Below are 24919 nucleotides of genomic sequence, written 5' to 3'. Positions count from 1 at the left end.
CACAAATAAGGATAGCAACATCATACGAGAAAGATAAAGAAGATGCCATTAATTTTGGTTATATAACCTTCTATGTTAAAAACGTAATATTGAAAATTAATGAATTATTAGTTTTCTACAAAAAAATTCTGCATTTTTAAGTTTATATCTCAAAATTAAAACCTCAAATAATTTTCTCGTATAAATTTTAATGGGAAATTCTGTTCAATTAATTATTTATTAATGATTATAATAGAAAATGTCTCAGTTGCAAATTCCCGAGATATAATTAAGTAATAAGTAATCAATTTATTTATTCAAATAACAAAAAAATTATGAATAAAATTTATATATGAATATAGAGAAAGAAACAATATTTAAAATCTATACATTGATATTCAGAAATAAATCTTGTAACAATGTAAAATTAATGAAAAATGCATTGAATGTCGATTGAGTTAGTTCGAAAGTGATGTACTAATCATTAATAAATAATTAATTAAACAAAATTTCCTGTTAAAATTTATATAAGAAAATTATTTGAAGTTCTAACTTTGAGATACGAACTTAAAAGTGCAGAACTTTTTTGTAGAAAACTAATAATTCATTAATTTTTGCGTTTTTGATATAGAAGATTACATAATAAAATGTAATGGCGTATTTTCTATCTTTTTCGTACAGTTTTTTCTTTGTCTGTGACGTCATAAATACCTCCTTGCATGTCTATTCTCCTATTAACAAATTAGAGCTTCCAAAGTCCAAACGCGAGATGGCGCCACGAGTACCTAAATTTAATTTCTTTTGTTTTTATTTATTCATTTCAAATATATATTACATAGAAAATTTATATTTCTATCTATATACATAAATTTTATATATTTTTGTATTTTTATATATCAAATATATATATTTTTTTATCTATATATTTTTATATATCGTAGATATATTTTATGTATTTTTATTGTATATATATGTAAAAGAATTTAAAGAGAATGTATAAATAAATATATTAAATTTTATATTTAATTAAATTTTAAAAAATATTTAGTATTTATAAATATGGTGACATAAAAGGAAAAATATGTAAAAGATAAATATAAAATAAATAAATATATTAATAAAATATAAATATATAAATTGTAGAAAATTCGAAAAAAATTTCCCATATTACAAATTTTGCAAATTTGTTTTTCAATTGTATTCCTCTAATACAAAATTTTAATATTTGAATAAAAAAAATTTTAGTATTGAAAATTTCGATTTTTTATTAGAAAAAGAAAATCCGAAAAGAAGTGGCACGTAAAATATTATCTACTTCCAAGAATAAAAATTTTTTTACGAGGAATAATGTATATTTATAATTTCTATATATATGCATGTATAATCAATACGTATGAATTGTGCTCACATATTTTTAAATTCTTAATACATGTTCCATGTAAATATACGTGTACTTCGATATATCTTGAAAATTACTCTAATAAAAGAGGAGATAGCTAAATCTTTATGAGTTCCAGTTTTCATCGTCGACACTATAGCAATATACAAGTAACGGATACATTTTCGTCTTGAAGCGTAACAAACGATAACGGTCAACGATTATTGCTAAAATCTCAAGCGAGTGAAGCCACATAACAAACGTAATTACAAAGAATACGCGCGTGCCATCGTTGAAACGGATCCCTCGTTAAGGGAGAGTGCCTCGGAGGATAGGAGGGACGAGAGAACGATTCGATTTTCATTAAAAAGCAATCGTTTCACGGCGTACGGTCGTTGGCAATGATTCACTCCGTGCCCAAGGCAGACAGAAAACAACGGGAGAGCAATTTTCCCCTAGAATCTCTAGATGCGTTCGAACGAACGCGTGACATCGCACTGCGCCTCTATTAGTCTCAGTCAGTCAGTGACAGGTACGGTAAACCAGCATGAAAATGACGACCAACACGATGTCATTTTCACTTTTTACGGAGGCATCTGACGCTGAAAGCAACGATTCTTTGTGAGAGATAAAACGCAATGAAACCAGAAACGTTGCCCGTCTTTCGCTATTTGATCATACGAGAATGAAAAGAATCGAGTTATTCAACATTAAACGATTAAAATACACGTGCGGTATCTTTTTATACATCTTTTTATACGAAATGATCATTTTTATTGAAATAAAATAATTTCAAAGGAAAGGATTTTCTGTTTCAAAGAAAATTCGAAAAAAATATATCTGATATTCCTATTTTTGTTCAATATATGCATAAATTACTAAAAAAATTTCACATACTTTATAGATTATTGAATTTAAATTACATTTTATTTTAAAGTTTCATTAAAACTTAAAGATACGTAAATTTTAAATATTTGAACAATTGTTTGGAATAAATTTTTTTTTATGAAATAAAGCCTTTTTTCGATTCGAACGTTAATACTTTTAAATTTTCATTAAATTATTTTCGATATTTTTTAATCTTATCATTCAAGTACAAATCTTTCAATATGTTTGATCAAGTGCTGGCATTAACCCAAAATCAACACACCGGAAAAGTCAGCAACCGGCTAAGCAATTCGCCTTTTATGCATGTCAGAATCACGTAATGTTTCGCAATTCCGCCAATTCACCAAGACTTCCTAGATTGGAATGCCGCGCGGTTAGTAAAAGAAACCGAAATGAAATTTTGATTCGTAATAAAAATGCTTCACGGTTAATGAACATTTCCATTCTTCGTTAACGATTGCATCCTCTTCCGATAGGATAAAACAAAAGGGGAAAAGACATTGAATACAAATACTCACCGTTGAAGATATTTACTTCGATTTCTTTTCTACCACATCTATTTCACGTTTCTTTATGACTATATATCTAAAAAATAGAAAATAAAATATGTTAAAGTTATTAATAAAATTTTTAATAAATTCAATTAAATTCAATTTATTAGTATATAAGTTATTATATCTTTTTCTTTCGATTAATATTAATAAATTATCCCAAAATTATTGAAATTACATTCTAAAAAAAAAAAAAAATTCTCCGATTATATAAACAATTAAAAATACATTATTACCTAAATTTTTTATATCTCCATCCTTCTATTTTAAAAGCTTCATTCACACAACTTTTCCCAAAATAAAAAAAATAAAAATATATATCTTCACTTTTCAATTAAAACCAATTATTATCGTTATTATTATCGTTAATACCTATCACTAATTATTAATATTGCAAATTTACAAAAGAGAAGAAAAGACAATTAAACGAGAAGGGGAAAAAAAAAAAGAAAAAAAGAAGCAAAAGAACTCAACGAAAGCCGCCATCCCGAAGGAAGATCGAGGAAACGCGGTGTCCGTTCGAGGCCGTCGCTGCTCGCGAAGAGGTAAGGATGGTTGTTAGTGGAGGCAGCAAGCATGCATTAACAGTACTCTGGATGGGCCGGTGGTTCCTTGATTTCCGTTCCTCCCCTCCAGGAGACGGTACCCGTTGGAAGAACATCTACCACGGAGGGAGAATTCTTGCATGGTACACGCGCCTCAGTTCATCGGGAATCTTCGTCAAAATTGCATCCCTCTCTGCGCGATCCTTCTTACAAGGAAGTGCGTATCTCGCGTGTTTCGCGATTACGATTAGAAAGAAATAAGGATAAGTAAGAGAAAGTACGTCGAGCGGGATCATGTGGACCATTCTGATCGTTGGATTTTGCATGGTGGGTGACAATTTTTATTTTTACTCTTAACACGGTTCACACGAACCATTGCCGGACCTGTGGTGGATTTTCAAGTTTTAAAATTATCTTACGTTTGATCATGTGGTGAGATTAAATTTGAAACTTATATTTTCCATTTATGGTTAAGAAAGCTTTTGCGAATATGATATCCATAGTTTTAAAAAAGTAAATGTTTAGATATGATTGTCAAAATTATATATAAGTAAAATTTGAAATAAATCTAAATATAAGATATGTGTTATTAATATTTTATATCTCTTATTTATACTTTTATATTCATTTTAAATTTTATAATTCTAGTAATCGTTATTTATTTATGGTGTTAAGATTTTAACATATATATAGTGTATGTATGTTCGTAGAATTTTCGCAAGTACTTACCTGTATATTTCTAAGAAATTATATAACTGTATATAACAACTCGATTTTACTGCCGATATTTTTATCGTTTATTTTTATTTTATTTATATTAATACTTTAAACTTCTAAGATAAAAGAATGATAGTATTTTTATCTGTTTCTATATTTTGATAAAATAAGGAAACTTGTAAATTTTTTTTGTAGAGATAAAATAATAACGATAGCGGAAATGTAAAATTTTATTTGTATAAGAAAACCAAGAGTGTAATGTTTAAAATGCGTTTCACGTTGAAGTGTTAACTTGGATCCCTTTAATGTGTTCGGTATTCCATCAAACTTTTTCAATTCCAACTTTTTCTTTTAAATTATGATTTTAAGGGTCACGGATAATTGAATCAAAATCCAAAAAGGTACAGCCAAGGAAACACTTCAATAAAATATAAAAATAAAAAAATAAAAAATTTTCAAATTTAATTAAAAATAATTTGTTTTTATAATTACTTATTTATTTTATTTAGTAATTATTTTTGAAAAATAATATTATTTTATATGTTTTATTTTATCAACAATCTATAACAATAAAAGAAAGATAAATACGTAAACTAATAATTCAAGATATATATTTAAATATATTTAATTATACAAAATAGATTTTATTAATTTATATTTTATTTATAAAATAAAAACATACGAATAGTAAACAAGACACGTGATAGTCTTTCAATAATAATTTCAAAATTTCTTCGTCAAAAAAACTTTTTAAGAGGCTATTAACTTATACGGAAACCCACGTGTAGAAATAACTAAATGTCATCTTACCAAAAGTGCCTAGGAAATAAGAATGAAATTTATGGCGTCGTAAAAAGACGGTTGCGGTTCTTTCGTGAAAAAGGAAAAAAAATGTGAAAAAAACATTCGTATGAGTATATATATATATATATGTATATATATAGTTATCTAGGGGACAATCTCAAGGGAACCAAGCAAAGAGGACCGTTTCTCGTAACAGATTCGACTGTTTGTCTCTTCCCGTTAACTTTCTGCACATCAATCGAATCGAAAAACACCTCATACATATGTGACACTTTGTATAAATCCTTTTTGAAACATTTTTACTTCTATTTTTTAAACACATTATTTATGTACATGCATAAATTATTTATATACGGTACTATTACTTTTCCTTTTTTTTTTTACTAATCTACATATTTTTAATAATTATACCAAAATTTTAATCGAGTAACTATATCTTGTATATTCTCATGTATATACGCCTCTAAAAAGATTAGCCTTTTCATCACATCCCTTGAAAAAGGTTCAATCCAAAACATTTCAATTCCGATAATCGAGAATTTATACAAAATAAATAATAAAAATTCATCGATACGTTGTGCCTGTTAGAATCGAGTTTGTTATTACTATTACTGCTATAATCGGTTCTATTACTATTCGCAGTCTAAATTGAATTTCGTAGAATGCAGGTCACATCTCGCGTTCGAATAGCACGGTATCGATCGGTCGATCGAAAAAACATTAACGTTTCGATAAAAGTTCTATCGACCGGTCACAATCCATAATTTGGCATTCAATTTGAAACAAGGCTTGATCAAACTTCTATTAACTCCACAAATTGGATACCACGACTCTGTGATGGCAATAGCAACGGTAACAGAGTCTTCACTTATTTTTCCCTTCCAACCGGACGGCTCCTTCTTTAACGCGAATAGTTTTCGTTTAACGATTCGGAAATCATCGTCGAACGTTTCATCGAAATTACATCGATCCTATCGAGGAATGGAAATGGAAACTTTGAATTTCGCGCCGTTTGCTTCGCTCGTCCCCGATTAAAGTGCTATTTTATTATAACAGCACTTATTATAACAGTTTTCAACGCACACCATATTGGGCAAATGATGGCCTGACTGCTTATCAACTTTCAAGATTCGATTGTTGTATTATTTTTTCATTCAGTCGATTTAACAATCGACGGTAAAATTAGAGTAAGTTTAGACTAAGTTTAGATACTGATCGATCTTGACCTAGTCACCATATAAAGATTGATCTGTCGATTGTATCGATCCCTAAATCGATCATTTTATTATTGTCAAGTATTCGAGGAATTAGAAAAAAGGGGATATCAAATTTTTTAAATTATAGAAATCAAATTTTCTTGTTAAGTTTAAATTTTTTTATTTAAAAATTCATTAAATACAAAATGTATGTAGATCTGTACAATCTTTATTTTATAAATTTAAAAAAAATTCAATAAAAGAAATCAGAAATACAAATATTGAAATAGTATTTTAATAAAAAAAAATATTTTTCTATTTCTTATTTATCTAATATTACGCCTTAATTACTAATTAAAGCAACAGCGAAGATATTTATAAATTATTCATAATTTTATACGATACTTAATTAATATTCATATTAATTAATATTAATTATTATTCATATAATTGACATAATAACGCGAATTAGTTAAATGCATTTATTAAAATAATTATACAATTTTATTTGAATTAAAATATCACAGATCCTATAATTTCTCAATCGTAAACTCGCTTATTTTATATTGATATTTATACAAAATCTTGACTAATAAATAATTTATTTATAAAGTATTTCGATTTAATTATCTAATTTTGCTCCATTCTATTTAATGCTCCATATAAAAAAATAATGAGAAAAATAATCTTATAATTTATAGAAGATATTTCAATATTTGAAAAATATCAAATGTATGAAGATGAAACTCTTATAATCATTAAATATGCAATCTGATATTGATTTGAATAATTTAATATAATAATTTGAATAATTCAATACATTTTACGTCAAAATGATTTTTTTAACATCGAACTAAAATTTATTTCCTATCTAATAAAATGATTAATTAAATGAAATATCAAGTTTTTTTTTTAATCTTCAATTGAATATATTACTTTATTGATTCGAAGTACTATAATTAAAATTTATTTTAATACAACATTATTCCAATATTTAATTTTACAAATATTTAATATGTTGTAATATTCATATATTTAATGTTAACAAATTAAAATTAAGTTTTTTTTTATATTTTTTTCATCATAGCAGATTCACTCTGAAAATAAACGATTTTAATATCATGCAAATTGCAAATCTAAAAAATTGAACAATATTATTACAGAGTATATATATATATTTCTTTTCAACAAATAAACAGTTAAATACATTAAAAGAATTTAAAACAGGTTCTTCAAGAGATATCAACTTATCAATTTTACCTTGAAAATCAGCCAATCTTAAAAGCCCGGGTAACCTACCTCTAACATAAGAAATAACCATGACCTGTACTACGATTATACGTCTGGCTGACTGTACGATGGACAACTTGTATGGTACGCATATAACGAATAACTTAGGCGGGTACCAGAGCGTTTCTTTACACCGTTATTTGTATTGAAGTCTTCTCTCCTCGCGTGTTGGCCATCTTATTTCATATCGAAGTTTCATGCTGCACTAGACATCGGCACATGCGATGGTAACGCGCCTTAAGCTTGATATCGAGCAAAAAGTGTTAATTAAGGAAATAAGTATTTTCCATGATCAGAGGAGAGGTCACTCAACATCACTGTCCAGATGTTGAGAGGAAAAAACGATTGTGTCAAGAACGGTGACAGGGCTGAACAGATGTTATTTCACGGTAAAATAGTTCAGAAGTTTGTTAGCAAAGTATGTTAATGGTTAATGCACTTCTGCCACTATGGAATATCCACTGAACTATGAAATTCTTCGTTACTGTGGTTGCATTGTATTCTTTTTCATTAACGCCTAGAGATTATAGCATTCTTTCAAGCCTTTCTCATTGAGTTTTATCATTAATTACAATCAAATGACAAACACGATTAGTATGATTATATATATACATATGTAATTATATTATTTGTAAGATCGTGTCGTGGAAATGTACATCATAGATAATGAGGCCAATGACGTAAAAGATAATTGAAGATTTGATTGAATCATTGATGATAATTGAACTCTACTTGACATTATTTTAAACGTAATAATTGATTGTATCTTATCTGATATGTTGAATTATTGGAAATTTTAATCTGATTCAATACGATTAAATTTTTTAAGATATTTAATAAAAAAATTAAGATAATCATTATAGAGATAGTATTTTTAAGAAAAAAAAATAATATGAATTATTTTAATCTTAGCAGATATATGTTAAAAAATTTTTTTTTAAATTAAGAATTATTTATATTGAATGTAAAAAAATAGGATTGAAATATGATTTGAAATATTATATATAATACAAATAAAATTAAACAATTTTAAAATATCACGTAGAAAAATATCCAGAATTTTTTTTTACGATTTTAATTATGTATTAAATTATAATAATATATATACGTAATCATTCTATATTACTTTATATATAATGACATATTTTATGATAATATTCATTTACATTTATCATAAACATTTATTTTCATTTATTATATCGCAAAATTATTTCAAATATAAAATATGTATAATTTTAAACATTTTTAAATTATATAGTTAAAATAAATAAATATTTCAAACTACATGGATGAATTTTTTCAGAACATATTGTATGGCAAAAAACATGTATGCAAATAAAAAATATTTTTAAAAATATTTTAATTTTAATTAAATTTGCCATCCATTTTAAATTTGTCTTATAATCTAATTTTAATGTTTTGTAAAGTCATTACGAATTTTAACTGAAATATATCTATATATAGATCATTATTTTTATAATAAAATTAATAATAATTATACCATTTAATATGGAAAAAATTCATTCAAAGGCATTATGAGAGATTGATTATTTTTAATTGAGATACAAATTAATTTGATTTTTTTATTTTCAAAAATATTATTCTCCAACAATAACAATATTACTTATATTATAATAATATTCAAGTTTTTTCTTAACAAACTGCCTATTATTATATTTCAATTAGAAAAAAGAGCAATACATAAAAACAAAATGAATTACATACCAGAACGTCGCGAATATCGCTCGAGCAAAACTGGGTAGATGAATGACAGTGGTATTGTTTCAGATTGCCGCCACCGTTGCCCAGGATTACGAGGTCTCTGACATTCAGTGCAGCGGCGCAGGATCAGCCGCCGATCTCCTGACAGCGAAGATCAAAAGGCCAGTTAGTTTCAGAGGAGCGCCGCTCTTTGCCGACGACAGATCCGCCAATCCACTCACCGACATTCACTGCCAGATCAGGCCAGATCCCAACGATCCTCAGGAAGATAACTACTTCCTGAAGGTGACTGACTTCTCGAGATGCGGCATCCTGAAGAGGAATGTGAGTCATCGATCGAAATTTTCGTTTCCCGCCTTCACTGCGCTTTTCTCCTCGTTCTGCATCGTGCATCGATAAATGAAACCGATCAGCTAATACATAATCGCTTTCGTGTAACAACTTGTTACATAATTGTAATTATCATCTGGTTTTCTCGATGATCACATGATCGTTAAATTAATAAGAGTCACGCGATGTTTATGATCGTGTTACAAAAATTAAAAACAGATAGAATTGTAATTATATTTTATATATCTTTAATTTGTAATTTTTTTGATTGAATTTAAGTATTTTAATCATAATCTTAATATTTTAATGATAATGAATCTTAAATAATTAAAATTCAAGTCTTTCAGAGAAGAGTATTATTTGATAATTGTTAAGAAAAAAGACATAAATTTAAGTTTATTAAACGCATGATAAATTATTATTATTAGGGTTTTATTCACCTGCGAATATGGTTTCCGGCTTTTCCTGGTGTTGTAATGTTAGCTGATCAAGAGTTGATTTTGATGTGTCGACCACCTGAGCCCACGTTACTTCGACACAAAGCCGCTGGATTCGCTGGAACCTTGTAAGTTGTTTTTCAGTAAAGCCACGTTTTATCCAATAACTTTACTGGGAAACATACATGAATCGCAAATTAATTCAATGCAATATAATTCTTTTATGATAATCAAATTGTAAAAATATTTTTAACAAAATGTAACTAAAATTTAGTATACATTTTATAATTCTCTTAAAAATCGCGGCTCATAAGTTAAAATTTTTCTCTATTGCAAACTTTTTATTAATTTCATCATAAATTTATTTAACTTCGTTATTATAAATCTAAATGAAACATATTAGAACACAATATAAAAGAAAATATAATTATATACATACATTTACATAAAGAATTTTCAAGAATATATACAAAAATCTTTTTTACATACATTTCTTTTAGTCCACACGGAGCAAGAGTGTCCGGAGTAGTTGAAGAAACTCCTGGAAGGCTAGAATACGAGGTAGCCCTTTATCGTGAGGCCACAGGCAATGTATCAGATGCATCAGGGTCGCAAACAGTCGATCAAGCGGTTCCCATCGGCACGAAGCTTCAGTTAAGAGCTCGAATCAGTGCAGATAGTGCATGGGGTTATATTAAACTATTGGAAGTGACCGTTAGCCCTGATCCCGATCAGCCTCACGCACCAGGAAGTGTTATATTGGTGAAGGATGGTTGTAGGAATCGAGATTTCGCATCAATAATTCCTCATCAACCAGCCCGCTATAGGGAAAGAAAAAATGAAGTTTTCCTGGATTTCGAGGCATTTCTTCTCAGCTCAATGAGGGAGCGATCGACGCTGTGGATCCACTCGCAGATCAAAGCTTGTATGGAGCCGCAGGACTGCCAACCGGTAAGGACATAATTTGCGGTCAAACCTATCTCGTGGTCGACGACTGAATGAGTGGCTATTGACCTGTTCGTAATTCGGTGTCTGTGGTAACAAAAACGTTCATCCTTTAACCCGCTCGTGCGGCTTTCAACGAGTTTGCGGCTTTTCAAATGATTGTTTGCACACGCTCTTTGTTTGAACGCAAACAATTTCGATATAAAAACAAGATTAATGCATATTGTTGCACGATATTTATTGTTAGCAAGAGTTTTATTCGATTATGATGACATGATTGAAAAAGAATAAGAATTAACTTATAAAATAAATTATAACTTATAAAATTCTTGCATTGGCAACTCATTTTTGGACATAATAAATAGAAGATTATATAATAGACATAAGACATAATAATAGAAGATAAATAGAAGATCTAAATATATCGTTTGCGTAGAGATAAAAAAATTTGATATCAAAATCTTAATATTTATCAGAAGCGTTTACTTTAATTTATAGAAATTATAATGAATAATATATGTATAGAAATTAACTTATTAAATATTTATTTTTATATCTATTACAGGATTTTTGTCTTGATCTTTTTGAACCATCAGGACATGGTAAAAAAAAGAAAAGATCTATCGAAGAAAGTACAAATGAGATATTTCCTAAAATAGATCACTTAATAAAAGAATACAACGATTCGACACCTTATACAAAATTTAAGGAAAATATCGAATATACAGTGATGATGTCTGATGGTAAATTTCATTTTTTGTCAACATTAAATTAATAATTATTTCAAAGTTTTAAAGACTGAAATTTAAATAAATTTTTATCATGTTAAAATAACAAAATAATGTAATATTAATATTATAATTATAAAATTCCTTAAATTTTTATTTTTTATCTTTTAGATTTGTATCAAAAAGTGGCTGCTGGACTTGAAAACAGCTGTGGTAGTTTTCTTTACGTTGCAACTGGACTAGGTGCACTTCTTGTTTTATCAGCTTTTATCATGTGCTATCTAGCAACACGACTTCATAACTTATCATCCACTATACCGCAAAATAAATCGATCGATGAATTAGTACGAGATCGCGCTAGAAAATATTCTGAACCAATACCAGGTTACACTGGCCGATCTACAGTTCAGTAGCAGGATACAAACACTACTTTATTTGTGTTCAATCAAAATGAAACATTTTTATGGAATGAAATAGAAAACCAAATTAAAGGATTAAATTGTTGTACGAAGAGAAGCATATTATATACAAATAATTAAAATTATAATATTCAATGATAAGCTTTAAAAAATTATTAAGATAAGGACATAGAGTTTCAGATATATAAATATAATTAATATATTTAATTAAAAAATTAAATTTTAATAAGATATTTATATTAATTTTAGTTTAAAATATATAAAATAATAAGATTTAATAAAATTGCTATAAATTGAATATGAATATGTTATAAATTGCGATTTATAATATACTATTTATAATATAAAAAGACAAATGTAATTTACAAATTTAAGAAATACTAAATTTTTTTATTATTGTCTTTCTAACTGATCATTCACTTTGCACGTTTTTATATAGCAAATTGCACGAAAAATTATTTTACTTTTCTCACGTTAAGTATATATTTATTATTTATGAAACTATTTTTTTATTATTTCAAGATAAATTTATTAAACGTGCAGTGCTATTACGTGACCTGAAACAGTGCATATGTAATCTCAAATAGTAATTTAGATTAATCATATTAAGTTACTAATTATAGAATAATTTATTACCTATCCCAATATGGATTCATCAAAATGAACCAAGTTTTCTTGGATAAGACAGTTTGAATCAATGTATATATATGTAAACATAATGAGACATATTAATCATATGTGAAATTTTATCATTTATGAATTCTAATTTTAAACTACTTAATCGACTATATGTATAAATAAATAAATACGATAAGATATTTATTGTATTAATACGATCGTATAATAATTTTATTTATTGCAAAATAAAACATTATTACATATTTACGCATGTCATGCTTTTAGATACATTAAATTGATGGCAAATATTAAATCAACCATTCCATATCACAATATTTTATAGCCTATTATTTTATTACATTATTGCGAATATAATACGTAATATGGAATGCTATAATGCTGTGCAATTGCGCTTATACATACATACAAATAAAAATATATTTATAATAATAAATTTTAATTTAAAAAAGTAAATAAAGTACATAGAAAATAAATTTTAAATATGCTTCGATACAAATATATAACATCAAAAATAAAAATGTAGAATAGATCTTTTCTATATCACGTATATGACTAAAATATATCTTTGGTTAATATTTTACTTTCAAATAATATAATAATTAATAAAAAATAATATAATATAATATTTATATAATTATAAAATGTGGCACTTACGATTTATTTTACATTTTATATTTTTAAATGTACATTTTTTTGTATGCACTGTTCATTCGTATTAAATATATTATATTTGACAAAAATAATTAATATTATATTTGAGAATATTTTCTATATATATAATAAGATTTTATGAATATTGCACAATTGAATATCATAGAAAAATATAAATCAAAAAAATATAATTCATTTTTATAAAAATATACAAAATTATAATGGATTTCATAGAATAAATAATATAATAAATAAATTGTTTAATTAATTATATTTTTTTATAATTAATTATAAAATTTATTATAACATTGGTATTTCTTTAAAATTTCTCATTTTCTAAAAAATATATATATTTTTTTTGATAAATTTTGATAAAAAATTATATAAAATTATTATAACTGCACTGCAGCTGCATTATAAAACTTAAAAATACTTAAAAACATTTAATATAAAAATTACTATTTTTACTATGATAAAACCACTATAAAAAATTAAATATAAAATACGTAAATAAAAACCAATTTTGTAAGAATTACACTTTTACATAATGTCAAAATATTTTGATATTTAATTTTCTTCTATATTTATCTCAAATATACACGATGTTAATATTGTAATAATCAAAACTTTTTAATGATATTCTTATATCAAATATATATATGTGCATAATTATAACATCGCAACATAAAATAAAATTTTCTAAATTTTTTTAATTAAAAATATTTGAATATACAAATATTCACAATTTTGTATACATTTATCGTTGTATTTGTTTTTATCGTTGAATCATTAGGAATGAAAAATAATATTTCTATAAAATATTAATATATACTTATATTATATATTAATATTTTAAATATTTAGTATAATTATAAATGTATATCCAAATAGAATTAAATAATTTAAATATTAGTGTGATATCATATTTACAAATATATATTTCATAAAATATAATTATCACACACTCTGCATATAGAGAGAAAATTATTCAGTTCTTTCTTTTTTCTGGGATTTTATAAAGGCTTCATAAGCTGCTAACTCTTTTTTTTCTTTCTTTAAGTTTCTATCTTCAAATTCCAACCTGTAATTAAGGACTATGTGACAACATGGTAAATTTATCTTAAATATTTGGGATATGCAAATATTTTTGATTATAAATTAATTTTTTTTATAAAAAGTACACACATATGAAAATTATAAATAGATAGAAATAATTACAAGATGAATCTGTGAATTCTATTATTTTTTATATATATAAATACAAAATTGCATATCCCATTATGAAAGCAAATAGATGAATGATAAAAAATTATAAAGAAAAAGAATTTTTATTACAAATTAAATGAACAATTACAAAATGCAAGATGGTAACAGGTCAACGGTTGTTCAAGTTCTTAATTATCATATATAGTTCATTTGACCTAGGAAGATAAAATACTGTATACAGTATATTTTTATTACCAATTTTGTATCAATAGTGTGTGTATATATATATATATATATATATATATATAAAACAAAAAGATATTTATATCTTTAAATAAATAAAATTGAATATTCATTAAAGTTACATAATATTATTATTATTAAATATTTAATACTTTTTTATTGAATGATAATTTTAAAAAATTTATATTTAGAATTAATCTATCATCTAATATAATTCTAATATAAATATCTTTTTTAAACAAATCTTTTTTAAACAAACAACTTTTATAATATCTTTATTATTTAAAATGATAAAAATTATTTTTACTATTATTTATTTATTCTTCTCATTTTTAATTTTTCTAAATCATTATAATTTCAATTTTATTTTTTTTTATTGAATTTTTATTTTTAAATATAAATAAATTAATATAAAATTTATATATTATATATAACTTTAATTTAGAATTTAAAAATCTTTGATTGTAATTAATAAAATACTTTTAATCATATAATATTATATAATATATAATTATTTAACATACCTATGAAGAATTATACGCTCAACAATTTTTTCTGTTGTCATATCATTACCACTGTCCAACAATTTAAATTTATTTTGTCTTTTAGGTTCAACATATGGATCTGAACCATCTTCACAAGGCATGATAGGAGTTTGACCATGACAAACAATAGATACATCAAAATGTTCCATAAGATCTTTAGTAACTTCATATGGTGCTCCAATTACTACTTCATTAACATACTATTTATAAATCAAATAATAAATTTTAAATATGTCATAATTCAATTATTTTAATCATTTAATTAATAATTTTATTTCTTACCTTGCATGCCAACACACTAAGTACTCTTTCATGAAGATTCATAATTGGATGATTACCATATTTATACCGATTAACTACTGGATCTGTATGAAGTCCAACTATAAGATAATCACCTTCTTTTTTTGCAACTTCTAAGAAATCTAAATGACCAACATGAAAAAGATCAAATGCTCCTGCTACATAAACTATTTTGTCTCCAGGTTGTGGACTTTTTCCATCACTAAATTGAATAATTTTTTGTGTAGTAGGTAAAAATTGTGAACAACCTGTCCAAGGACTTCGAGCTGTTCTGTCTTGACCCATGCTTTTACTGGGTTCTCTATCAACACTATATTCACTATCTCCTTGTTTAAAATGTTGTCGTGTCATTAAAAGCATACGTCCTACTAAATCAGTTGTTGATACACCAGCTGTTCTTTGAACTTCTCTACAATAATTACATTTTTATATATATATTTTATTTATGTATAATTTATATTATTATTATTATTATTGATTATTATTATTAATAAGCTCTATTCCAAAGCTCTTTCTTTTTCTCTTTCTCTTTCTCTGTCTCATTATTTTATTATTCTATTTATACCTGTAACGACCTGCTGCTTTAACCAAATGATACGTATCTACACCATCTGCTGTCATAGTAATATCATCACCGTGAACACAAAAATCACAATTATATTTGTCTAATGTTTCCAGAGTTGTAACATAAGGTGCTCCTTCAACTACTTCATCTACCCACTTAATACCACGTACCATTTTATATCTAATAGAAATATATTAAACAACAACATATATAAATTAAAAATCATTCTAAAAATATTTGAATTTTTTTCATATTATTTAAAAAAAAATATAGAAATTATTTAAAATATAAAATTTTAAAATTTTAAAATTTAAAATATAAATTGTTTTACTGCAATAAAATCATACCTTTCTTGTTCCATAAATACTGGTGGTCCTTTATGTTTAGTAATTTCTTCATCTGTATGTACACCCACAACTAAATAATCACCTAATGCTTTCGCTTGACGCAAAGAATTCGCATGGCCAAAATGTACCATATCATAACTGTATTGAAAAAAATTCTTGTACATTTATTTATACTTATTTAAAAATATAGATCACATCATTGTCAATTTAATTTAAAAAAAATATCGTAATTTTGTTATACATATAATTTTTTATTTTTCATGAATGATTATGTCATCATTCAATTAAGAAAAAGTTATAATCATGTATCAATTTCGAATAATAAGCATGTGAAATTTAAGATAAATAGAATAAGGTTATAATTTGATAAAAACTTACCATCCATCACACCATACTCTCACTTCTTTACGATTTTCTGTCATAATGAAGAAAATTGTATTTATTATATAAGAAACAATTTTTTTTTTTTTTTTTTTTTACTCAATAAATAATCGATAACCACGATACACACTCCACCAAATCTGGAAAAGCACTAAGATACTGCGTGCTTGCTTCGTCAATCCACATTATTGCTTACACATCATATATTTTTCAATAATATCCCCACTCCTTTTATTTCTCTCTCTCTCTCTAGACATTTATAAGAGATATTAAATATTTAAAAAGAGAAATCCAATAATTGAAATCAATTGTAAGATATTTTTAAATTTTGAATAGTTTTAAAATAATTTTAAAATAATATTTGATATTCATATATATTAAACGTATAAAATGATTTACAATTCAATATAATAAGTCCAAATAATTTTTATCAGTTACGGATTTTTTTAAATTTTATTAATTTCATAAATAAATTTATATTCCTATTCTTAAAATATAAATTTTAAATTTATTATAAATTACGTAATTTAAAATTAATATATTTTTTCAATTTTTTTTATGTAATTTTAAACATAAATTTGAAATACAATAAACGCAATAGTATAATGACATAATATATTATTACAATGAAAATGGAATATTTCATTATTTATTAGACAACATTGTACAATATAAAAATATTACGATTATTTCAGATCTATAAAATTTACTATTGATAAGATATTAATATCTTGTACGTAGAATTCTGATCTAATGATCTTTTAATTTATTTAACATCAAAAAATATATTCACGCAAAGTTATAAAACACTGAAATTTACACATAAATATATTATATGATAAATACTATGATAAATGACTAATGATGTTACAATGTGAATTCTATTATCGCAAAAATAATTAGACAGGCACACGTAATCGGCAGTTATAGCTCTAATAATATCGCTAAAGTGTAATTGTAGAGAATATTGGAATGAATCAATAGATTCTGATCTGGATCATATGATAAATCTTTATCTTAAATGATAAATATCTTTTTTTAAAGCATTAACATTAATCATTCACAACGACACATATCATTGTAATATTTTATGAACGATATTAATGTTAAATGTAATAATCATTTTTTTTTCTTTTTGACAAAATACGTATGAAAAATATAATAATTATAACAATATCTCAAAGTAATATGATTTTTTAATATAATACCCTTAAATTTAATAAAAAATTTAATGAATGCAATTTTTTCTGAATAAGGAATCTATATATAAATATAAATATATATATATTTATATATTTATATATATATATATATATATATATATAGAATTTTATCTAAAATTATTTAAATATTTTATATTCATATTATCTTATTAAATTTTTAATATTATAATGCATAGAGTTTTATACCCCTTTAATACAGTGCAATGTATTGTATATTTGAAATGATATAAATAATTCATGCATTTACAATTTATGTCAATACTTACAGAAGAATCGAATTTCTGTAAATTAAACAATATTTATAATTACCACAAATTATAATATTATTATTAATCTAATTGTTTTGAAATTAATTTTTTTCATTATTTATGTTTCTTAATCTCCTTTATTTAAAAAAACATTATTTTTTATTATTTCTTATTATATTTTATAATTAAATTTTCGTTTTTATTTTTTTCTAATCTATATTAAGTATCTAACATTTTCAAACAATGAAGCATAAAATTCCATGAAAATAATATTATATTTGCAAAAATCGAAGTTAAAAATCAGCAGTAATGTGATCTGCTATTACATTTACATGTACATTTTTTTCTTTTTTCTTTTTTTTTTTTATTATAAAAAAGAATGCTTATTAATATCCTTAAATTATCATAATCTAAATCTTCTAATACATTTAATTATATTGTTTTAATCGCTATTACGTGAATTTTATTCTACTTTATGTTTAGTTAGCGTAAGAAGCACGTTATATAGAAAAAATATTCTATTTGAACAGAACATGTTTAGTCATGATAAAAACTACACTACATAGAAAACATGTTCTAATGAAATAGAATATTTTTCTGTTTCTTTCTTGTTTTTTTACTATATTACATAAAAGTTTTTCTTAAAATTAATTATTTTAAAATTAATAACCATTTTGTCTATAATTACTGCCACTACTTCCTCCCCCGCTTCCTCCATATCCACCATTTTGACTATAACTGTTGGAACCACCACCAGAGCCTCCACCATAATTGTTTTGAGAAAATACTTTACTATTATAACTGCCACTTCCCATACCACCTGAATAGACATAAATTATTTAATAACTATACATAAAAAATGCAAAAAATAAAAATTCTTACAATTTTTATTTGAAGTCATACTGCTATTATTGCCATTCCATTTATTTCCTCGATCTCCACCACTACCATTATTAGAACGATCAAATCTTCCACCTCTATCTCCATCACGACCTCCTCGCGAACCTCGTGAACCGCCGCCACCGCGGCCTCCAGAACCACGTCCACTGCCACCTCCGCTACGTCCTCCATAACGACCTCCTGTAGTAAAAATATAAGAAAATAAAATACAATGAAAGTAAATATAAAAATAAATTGATTAATTAAAATTAAATTAAAGCATACTTTTATAAATGCCTGGATTTCTCGATAATTCGTATAATTTAGGATTTACAACTTGTTTTGCTTCTTCTAAAACTTGTATTAAGTCACTAGCCTTGTGTGCATTACCGGGAGTGAAAAATGCGTACGCGGTTCCGGTACGCTGTGACCGTCCCGTACGTCCGATCCGATGTACATAATCTTCCGAATTGGACGGGTAATCCAAATTTATCACAAACTTAACATCTTCCACATCTACATAACATTAAAAATTAAAATCATCGAAAACGAAAATTACTTATGTCTTTGTGGTTCAATTAACTTACAAAGCGAATTAATAAAGCATTAGTAAACATATGTACAGTATAAATGGAATTAAATATTATTTATAAATTAAAAAATATATTATTATTCTTATTATATGTAGTTTTATTATTAACTTTTATAAGATTTTTAATTCCATTTATAATTTTCATATAAAATATATAAATGAGTTGACCACAAAGAGCAAATTTTTATATTATTTACCTGTGGTTGTCAAAAGCTGGAAACGTAAATACATTTTTGGAAATGTAGAGGAATCAGAGCTCAGATGGTTCTCATGGAATTCTCACTTTATGCGTTAGTGAGCTGTATATTTACTCTTAGTAACTTCACACCCTTCTCTCCCGCACCAAAGTATGGATCTGTGCTGGTCTTTCAAAATTTGGTCCTTGCGTATTGCTTCCGTGAGGTTGGAACATTGGACAACATGTGCATTCTCCGATCAACCCCACATGCATTCCATTGTATGAGTAACATCAACATTTATTTTGCAATGTTAAAAGTTCATAAATTTTTTTTTTAAATTTTGTAAAATCAATTATTTTATATAATAATATATTTTCAAGAAAAATAAAAAAATGAGATAAATATATATACATATAAATATTATATCATCCATATATATAATATACAATATATATATATATACATATATTTATTTCATTTGGAAATCTATATTAAATTTTTCTTTTTAATTTTTAATTTTATAAACATTGCAAAACAAAGTAATGCCATTTCCTATCCATTTCCTATTTTCTAATCTAAGAATGTAAATGGTACAACATTTATCCTGTTCAGTAGTCCTTGTATGCTAGATACCCTAATTCTATAACTTCCATACTTTGGACCGTCGCAGGTACAGAGTGAGAGTGTGTTTTTCAAGTGGCACGGTGAGCCGAGGCACAGCGTTAGGTTAGCTTGTTGCGCGGGGACAGACCAGCAGTCACGCCCCATTCAATTATATATTCCAAAGCAAGCTCTCCAGAGTTCTTATCATTGATAAAACTCCGTCGCATGTGCCTCTGAAAACACATAGAACAGCACGTTAATACCAGACTGACAAGACTTTTCTTAATCAGAACAAAATTTAAAAACATGAATTTTCTATCATCTTACCTGTTTACCTAATTTAATTTTATTGCTGAAATATTTTGACTTACTTTTTATTCTAATACTAATATTAATATAATTACATAATATATTTTAGAGTAAAAAAAAATTAATATTTTTTTTTAGAATGTAATTCATAATTTAAAATAATAATAAATTTATTTAATAAGATTAATAAATTGAATTTTATTATAGATTGAAGAAAAATATTATTTTAATATATACAATATCATTATTAGAAATTAAAAGTATGTCAAAATCCATCTAAACTATGATAAAATTAAAATTATAAAATATTTCTTCAATATTATTATGCTGAAAAGATGAGAATAATATAACATTAACTTCTTTTTTATATGATTTTATAGTATATTCCTGGATAATGAGTTAATGGAAATCAATTAAAATATCCTAAACAAAATAAAAAAAAATTTATATCACTAATTGTATTAATTGATTATTCTGGACCTCTGCAGTTTTTAAACAATTTCCATTCACACCAAGAAAGGACTAATGTCAATCAGTCTGGCACATGCCGTTATCCGTTGCCACATCACAATTATACAACTCTCACAAATGTGAAATAACCATCGCAGCCTGACCCTTACATCATACCCACTCATGTGTAAACAGATTCTTACCTAATCCTCTTGCTGCAACATCTGTAGCTACTAGAATGGCAGATCTGCTATTCCGGAACTCTGAAATAAATTCTCTAGTATTGAGCAGAATATGTTTAAGCACAAAGAAAAAGGAATCTTAATTAGAACTTACGATTTAATACATAATCTCTTTCTTGTTGACTTTTATCACCATGGATGCCAATTGCTTGCCATCCATATCTATTAATTGCACGTGTTATATCATCTACTTTTCTCTTAGTTTCAACAAAAATGATAGTTTTATTTTCTGGTTCATTTGATATTTCTTCTAAAAGTTTCATAAGTTTACCCTCTTTTTCATATTCTTCACATACATCAACAATTTGGAGAATATTATGATTAGCAGCTAATTGTAGAGAACCAATGTTAATTTGTATATAATCAGTTAAAAATTCTTCTGCAAGATTACGAACTTCTTTTGGCCATGTTGCAGACCACATAAGAGTCTGTCTATCAGGTCGTATTTGTTCTACAATTTTTCTAATTTGTGGTTCAAAACCCATATCAAGCATTCTATCAGCCTCATCAAGTACTAAATATGTACATCTACGTAAATTTGTTGTACCTCGTTCTAAAAAATCAATAAGACGTCCAGGTGTTGCTATACAAATTTCAACACCTCGTTCAAGATCACGAGCTTGAGGACCTTTTGGAGCTCCACCAAAAATACAAGTATTTCTTACTTGTGATGAGATACCAAAATCTGATGCAACTTGTTGAATTTGTTGTGCAAGTTCTCTTGTTGGTGCCAGAATTAGAGCTATAGGTCCATCATTTCGATTTAATCTTGGTTGATGATTTATATGTACAATTGCTGGTAAAATATATGCCAATGTTTTTCCAGATCCAGTTTGAGCAATTCCAACCATGTCACGTCCAGATAAAGCAATAGGCCAACCTTGTGCCTGAATTGCAGTTGGTTCTCCAAAACCTTGTCTATGAATTTCATTTAACACATAATCTGGAAATCCACCTTCCTCAAAATATATGTTTGGACCTGGTACATTTGTTCCTTTCACAGTAATTTCTTTATCAGAACGATAAGCTTCAACTACATGTGAACTTCGAGTTGTAACATTAGGATGTGGCTGATAAAAATCTTTTCTAAATGGTTGTAATGTACTCATATCCCATCTTGGTTTCCGTAACCGTTCTCCAGGTTGTCTGTTTTTAAAATTATTGTTTCCAAAATTACTATCTCTATTGGAATTACTACTAAATCTTCCACCTCCACTATTTCCATCTCGACCATTAAAACGGCCTCCACCACGTGCTCCTCCTCCTCTTCTATCATTACGTTCACGATCACGATATGCCCTTTAAAATAAAATGATTAGTGATTAAATATATAAATAATATTTACAGATTTTATATATATATATATATATATATATCAAATAAAATATCAAATATCAAATAAAATATGATCAATTGAAAACAGCATTATCATGAAAGAATATTCCTTTTCTTTTTTAATTAATCGTTTAATATATTTTTTATTCATATTTAAAATTTCGAATTAAATTAAATTTTAATATACATTGAACACGTGTTATCACTTTATAAAAATATAATTATAAAATAAAAAATATATCTTACATTTCTAAAAAGTATCATGAAAAATTGTTAATATTAAAAATTTCTTCTAATATTTTTTTCAATTTATTATAAAAAAAAATACAAAAATCTTTTATGCATCATGAACGCAAAAATTTCATCAATATAAAAGCAATATGGAGTAAAACAGTCAATCATATACATTAAATGTCAGTAAGAAATTCGAAGAAAATTAATATTTTTTTACAATATTAATGAAAATTTCATATAACTTACATTTTTTAGGAAAATCTGTGTTATTTTAAATTCAGAATTATAAAGATTTTCCTTAACAGAAACACAAACCAATGATCAGAATCAAGGAAAAGTATGCTCTACTCGTTACACGATTCGAAGAGAATCTATGAAACAAATATCATGGCGTCGTATTATATCAGAAAATAGTTCCATTTTAGTTTTAATTTTACTATTTTTTATGTATTATTACTTTAATATATATGAAGATGTATATTAATTACATATAAAATATATTATTTATTTTTTAAATATTAAAATTTAAATATTAATAGTAAATATTTTACGAAATATAATTAAAATACCGGAAATTATTAATATTAGTACAGAATGTTAAAAGAAAAAATATATTAAAATAAAATTTATAAATAAACTTTTAATTTATTATTTTTTATTATTATAATTTATAAATAAAAACTATTCAGCAAAAATTTTATAAGAAATAATTTTTTATTAACATAATCTGTAATATAACAAAAAATGTAACTCAATACATTCAATTACATTCATTTAATATAAATTTTAATATTTATAATTCGTTTATATGTTCATGTAATAAGATAAATAAAAATAAACAGATTTGTTTTAAATTTTAAATAATATCAATAAATATAAGATATATTAAAATTTATTTAATAAAATTTCACAATAATAGATATTTTACTATATAAATTAACTTTTCTACATACCATAAAGATGTATATATTTTATATTTTTTAAATACAAATTAGTTTTTCTACATGTCACATATATATATTTTGTATATTTTTTTATATATAAATTAGTTTATTTATTTAATAATTTCTAATAATTTTAAAAAGTTCAATAATAAAATAAATAAAAAGGTTATATAATTATACACAACAAGATTATACAAAAATACACAACAAGATTATACAAAAATACACAACAAAGATTTTTACAAAAATTATCTTGATTTTTTTCTAATCACAAATAATGCATATATAAAAATAAAAACTGTACAAAAATACATATAAAAGTTAAAATTATTCTTTTTTTTTTTTTTCTTTTTTTTTTTTTTTTTTTTATTAAAATGTCTGTAAACCTTGCAAACATATAGAATAAGTAAGAAAATATTCGATAACCTCTTCGCAACGACATAGATTAAAGTAGTAGATGACAGAAGACAAAACAGGAAAAATTGTGAAATCAACGCCATCTCTAGAATGTTATTGATATTTATCAAAAAAAAGAATAAAATAGAATAATTAAACATTAGTGTTAGTTTTAAAGCATTTTCAAAAACAAATATTTTTAACATTCAATTTTATAATTTTTACTTTATCTCTGTTTTTATTTCACTTTATTTATTCTTTTTATCTATATATGTTTTGCAAAATTTATGTGTTTAGAATAGAAGAATCAATTTCTATTTAATTTTATCTTTTTCTTTGTTTAAAATATTGATTAAAAATCTTATTAAAATTTAATTCAATTATTACATATCATAAATATATATTTATACAAAATATTAATATTGATATAATTATATAATGAATATTAAATTATAAAATTATAAAATTATTTAATATTG

The 24919-nt window shown here is 24.9% G+C and overlaps 3 protein-coding genes and 2 long non-coding RNA genes across 7 annotated transcripts; 1 reads left to right on the top strand and 4 right to left on the bottom strand.

Moving 5' to 3' along the window:
• Positions 1-1158: 1158 nt before the first annotated feature.
• Positions 1159-3173, bottom strand: LOC133665624 (uncharacterized). Its single transcript, XR_009832751.1, has 3 exons — positions 3033-3173; positions 2764-2830; positions 1159-1959 (listed from the first exon to the last, which is right to left on the bottom strand). It is a non-coding gene; the product is annotated as an uncharacterized LOC133665624 (long non-coding RNA).
• A 352-nt stretch (positions 3174-3525) lies between these two features.
• LOC108003168 (uncharacterized) lies at positions 3526-12233 on the top strand. Its single transcript, XM_017065296.3, has 6 exons — positions 3526-3668; positions 9137-9394; positions 9829-9965; positions 10338-10788; positions 11348-11525; positions 11682-12233. Exons 1-6 carry the CDS (start codon positions 3636-3638, stop codon positions 11921-11923), a joined length of 1299 nt encoding a protein of 432 aa, XP_016920785.1. The 5' UTR covers positions 3526-3635; the 3' UTR covers positions 11924-12233.
• LOC108003173 (uncharacterized) lies at positions 6215-10466 on the bottom strand. Its single transcript, XR_009832750.1, has 3 exons — positions 10327-10466; positions 9292-10009; positions 6215-9211 (listed from the first exon to the last, which is right to left on the bottom strand). It is a non-coding gene; the product is annotated as an uncharacterized LOC108003173 (long non-coding RNA).
• Positions 12234-12747: 514 nt separating the features above from the next.
• Positions 12748-17016, bottom strand: LOC108003170 (ethanolamine-phosphate cytidylyltransferase). 2 transcript variants are annotated; one of them, XM_017065299.3, is made up of 6 exons: positions 16804-17016; positions 16426-16563; positions 16079-16258; positions 15496-15922; positions 15193-15413; positions 12748-14300 (listed from the first exon to the last, which is right to left on the bottom strand). In XM_017065299.3, the coding sequence occupies exons 1-6, from the start codon at positions 16845-16847 to the stop codon at positions 14204-14206; spliced, it is 1107 nt and encodes a 368-aa protein (XP_016920788.2). In that variant the 5' UTR covers positions 16848-17016; the 3' UTR covers positions 12748-14203. The 2 variants fall into 2 exon arrangements, with proteins under 2 accessions (XP_016920788.2, XP_061941267.1); XM_062085283.1 differs by having other exon boundaries at positions 14215-14640.
• A 533-nt stretch (positions 17017-17549) lies between these two features.
• On the bottom strand, positions 17550-24493 carry LOC108003167 (uncharacterized). Of its 2 annotated transcripts, XM_062085278.1 has the most exons (7): positions 24054-24493; positions 23347-23471; positions 21626-22830; positions 21493-21552; positions 19442-19672; positions 19160-19357; positions 17550-19097 (listed from the first exon to the last, which is right to left on the bottom strand). In XM_062085278.1, coding segments are annotated over exons 2-7 (1854 nt in total). In that variant the 5' UTR covers positions 23349-23471; positions 24054-24493; the 3' UTR covers positions 17550-18939. The 2 variants fall into 2 exon arrangements, with proteins under 2 accessions (XP_061941262.1, XP_061941261.1); XM_062085277.1 differs by lacking the exon at positions 24054-24493 and having other exon boundaries at positions 23347-23521.
• Between the last annotated feature and the right edge of the window lie 426 nt (positions 24494-24919).

The sequence above is a fragment of the Apis cerana genome, linkage group LG14 (assembly GCF_029169275.1).
Source record: "Apis cerana isolate GH-2021 linkage group LG14, AcerK_1.0, whole genome shotgun sequence".
NCBI classification, from domain to species: Eukaryota; Metazoa; Arthropoda; class Insecta; order Hymenoptera; family Apidae; genus Apis; species Apis cerana.
Note: the sequence above shows the minus strand (reverse complement) of the source record. Positions and strands in the feature narration are given on the sequence as shown.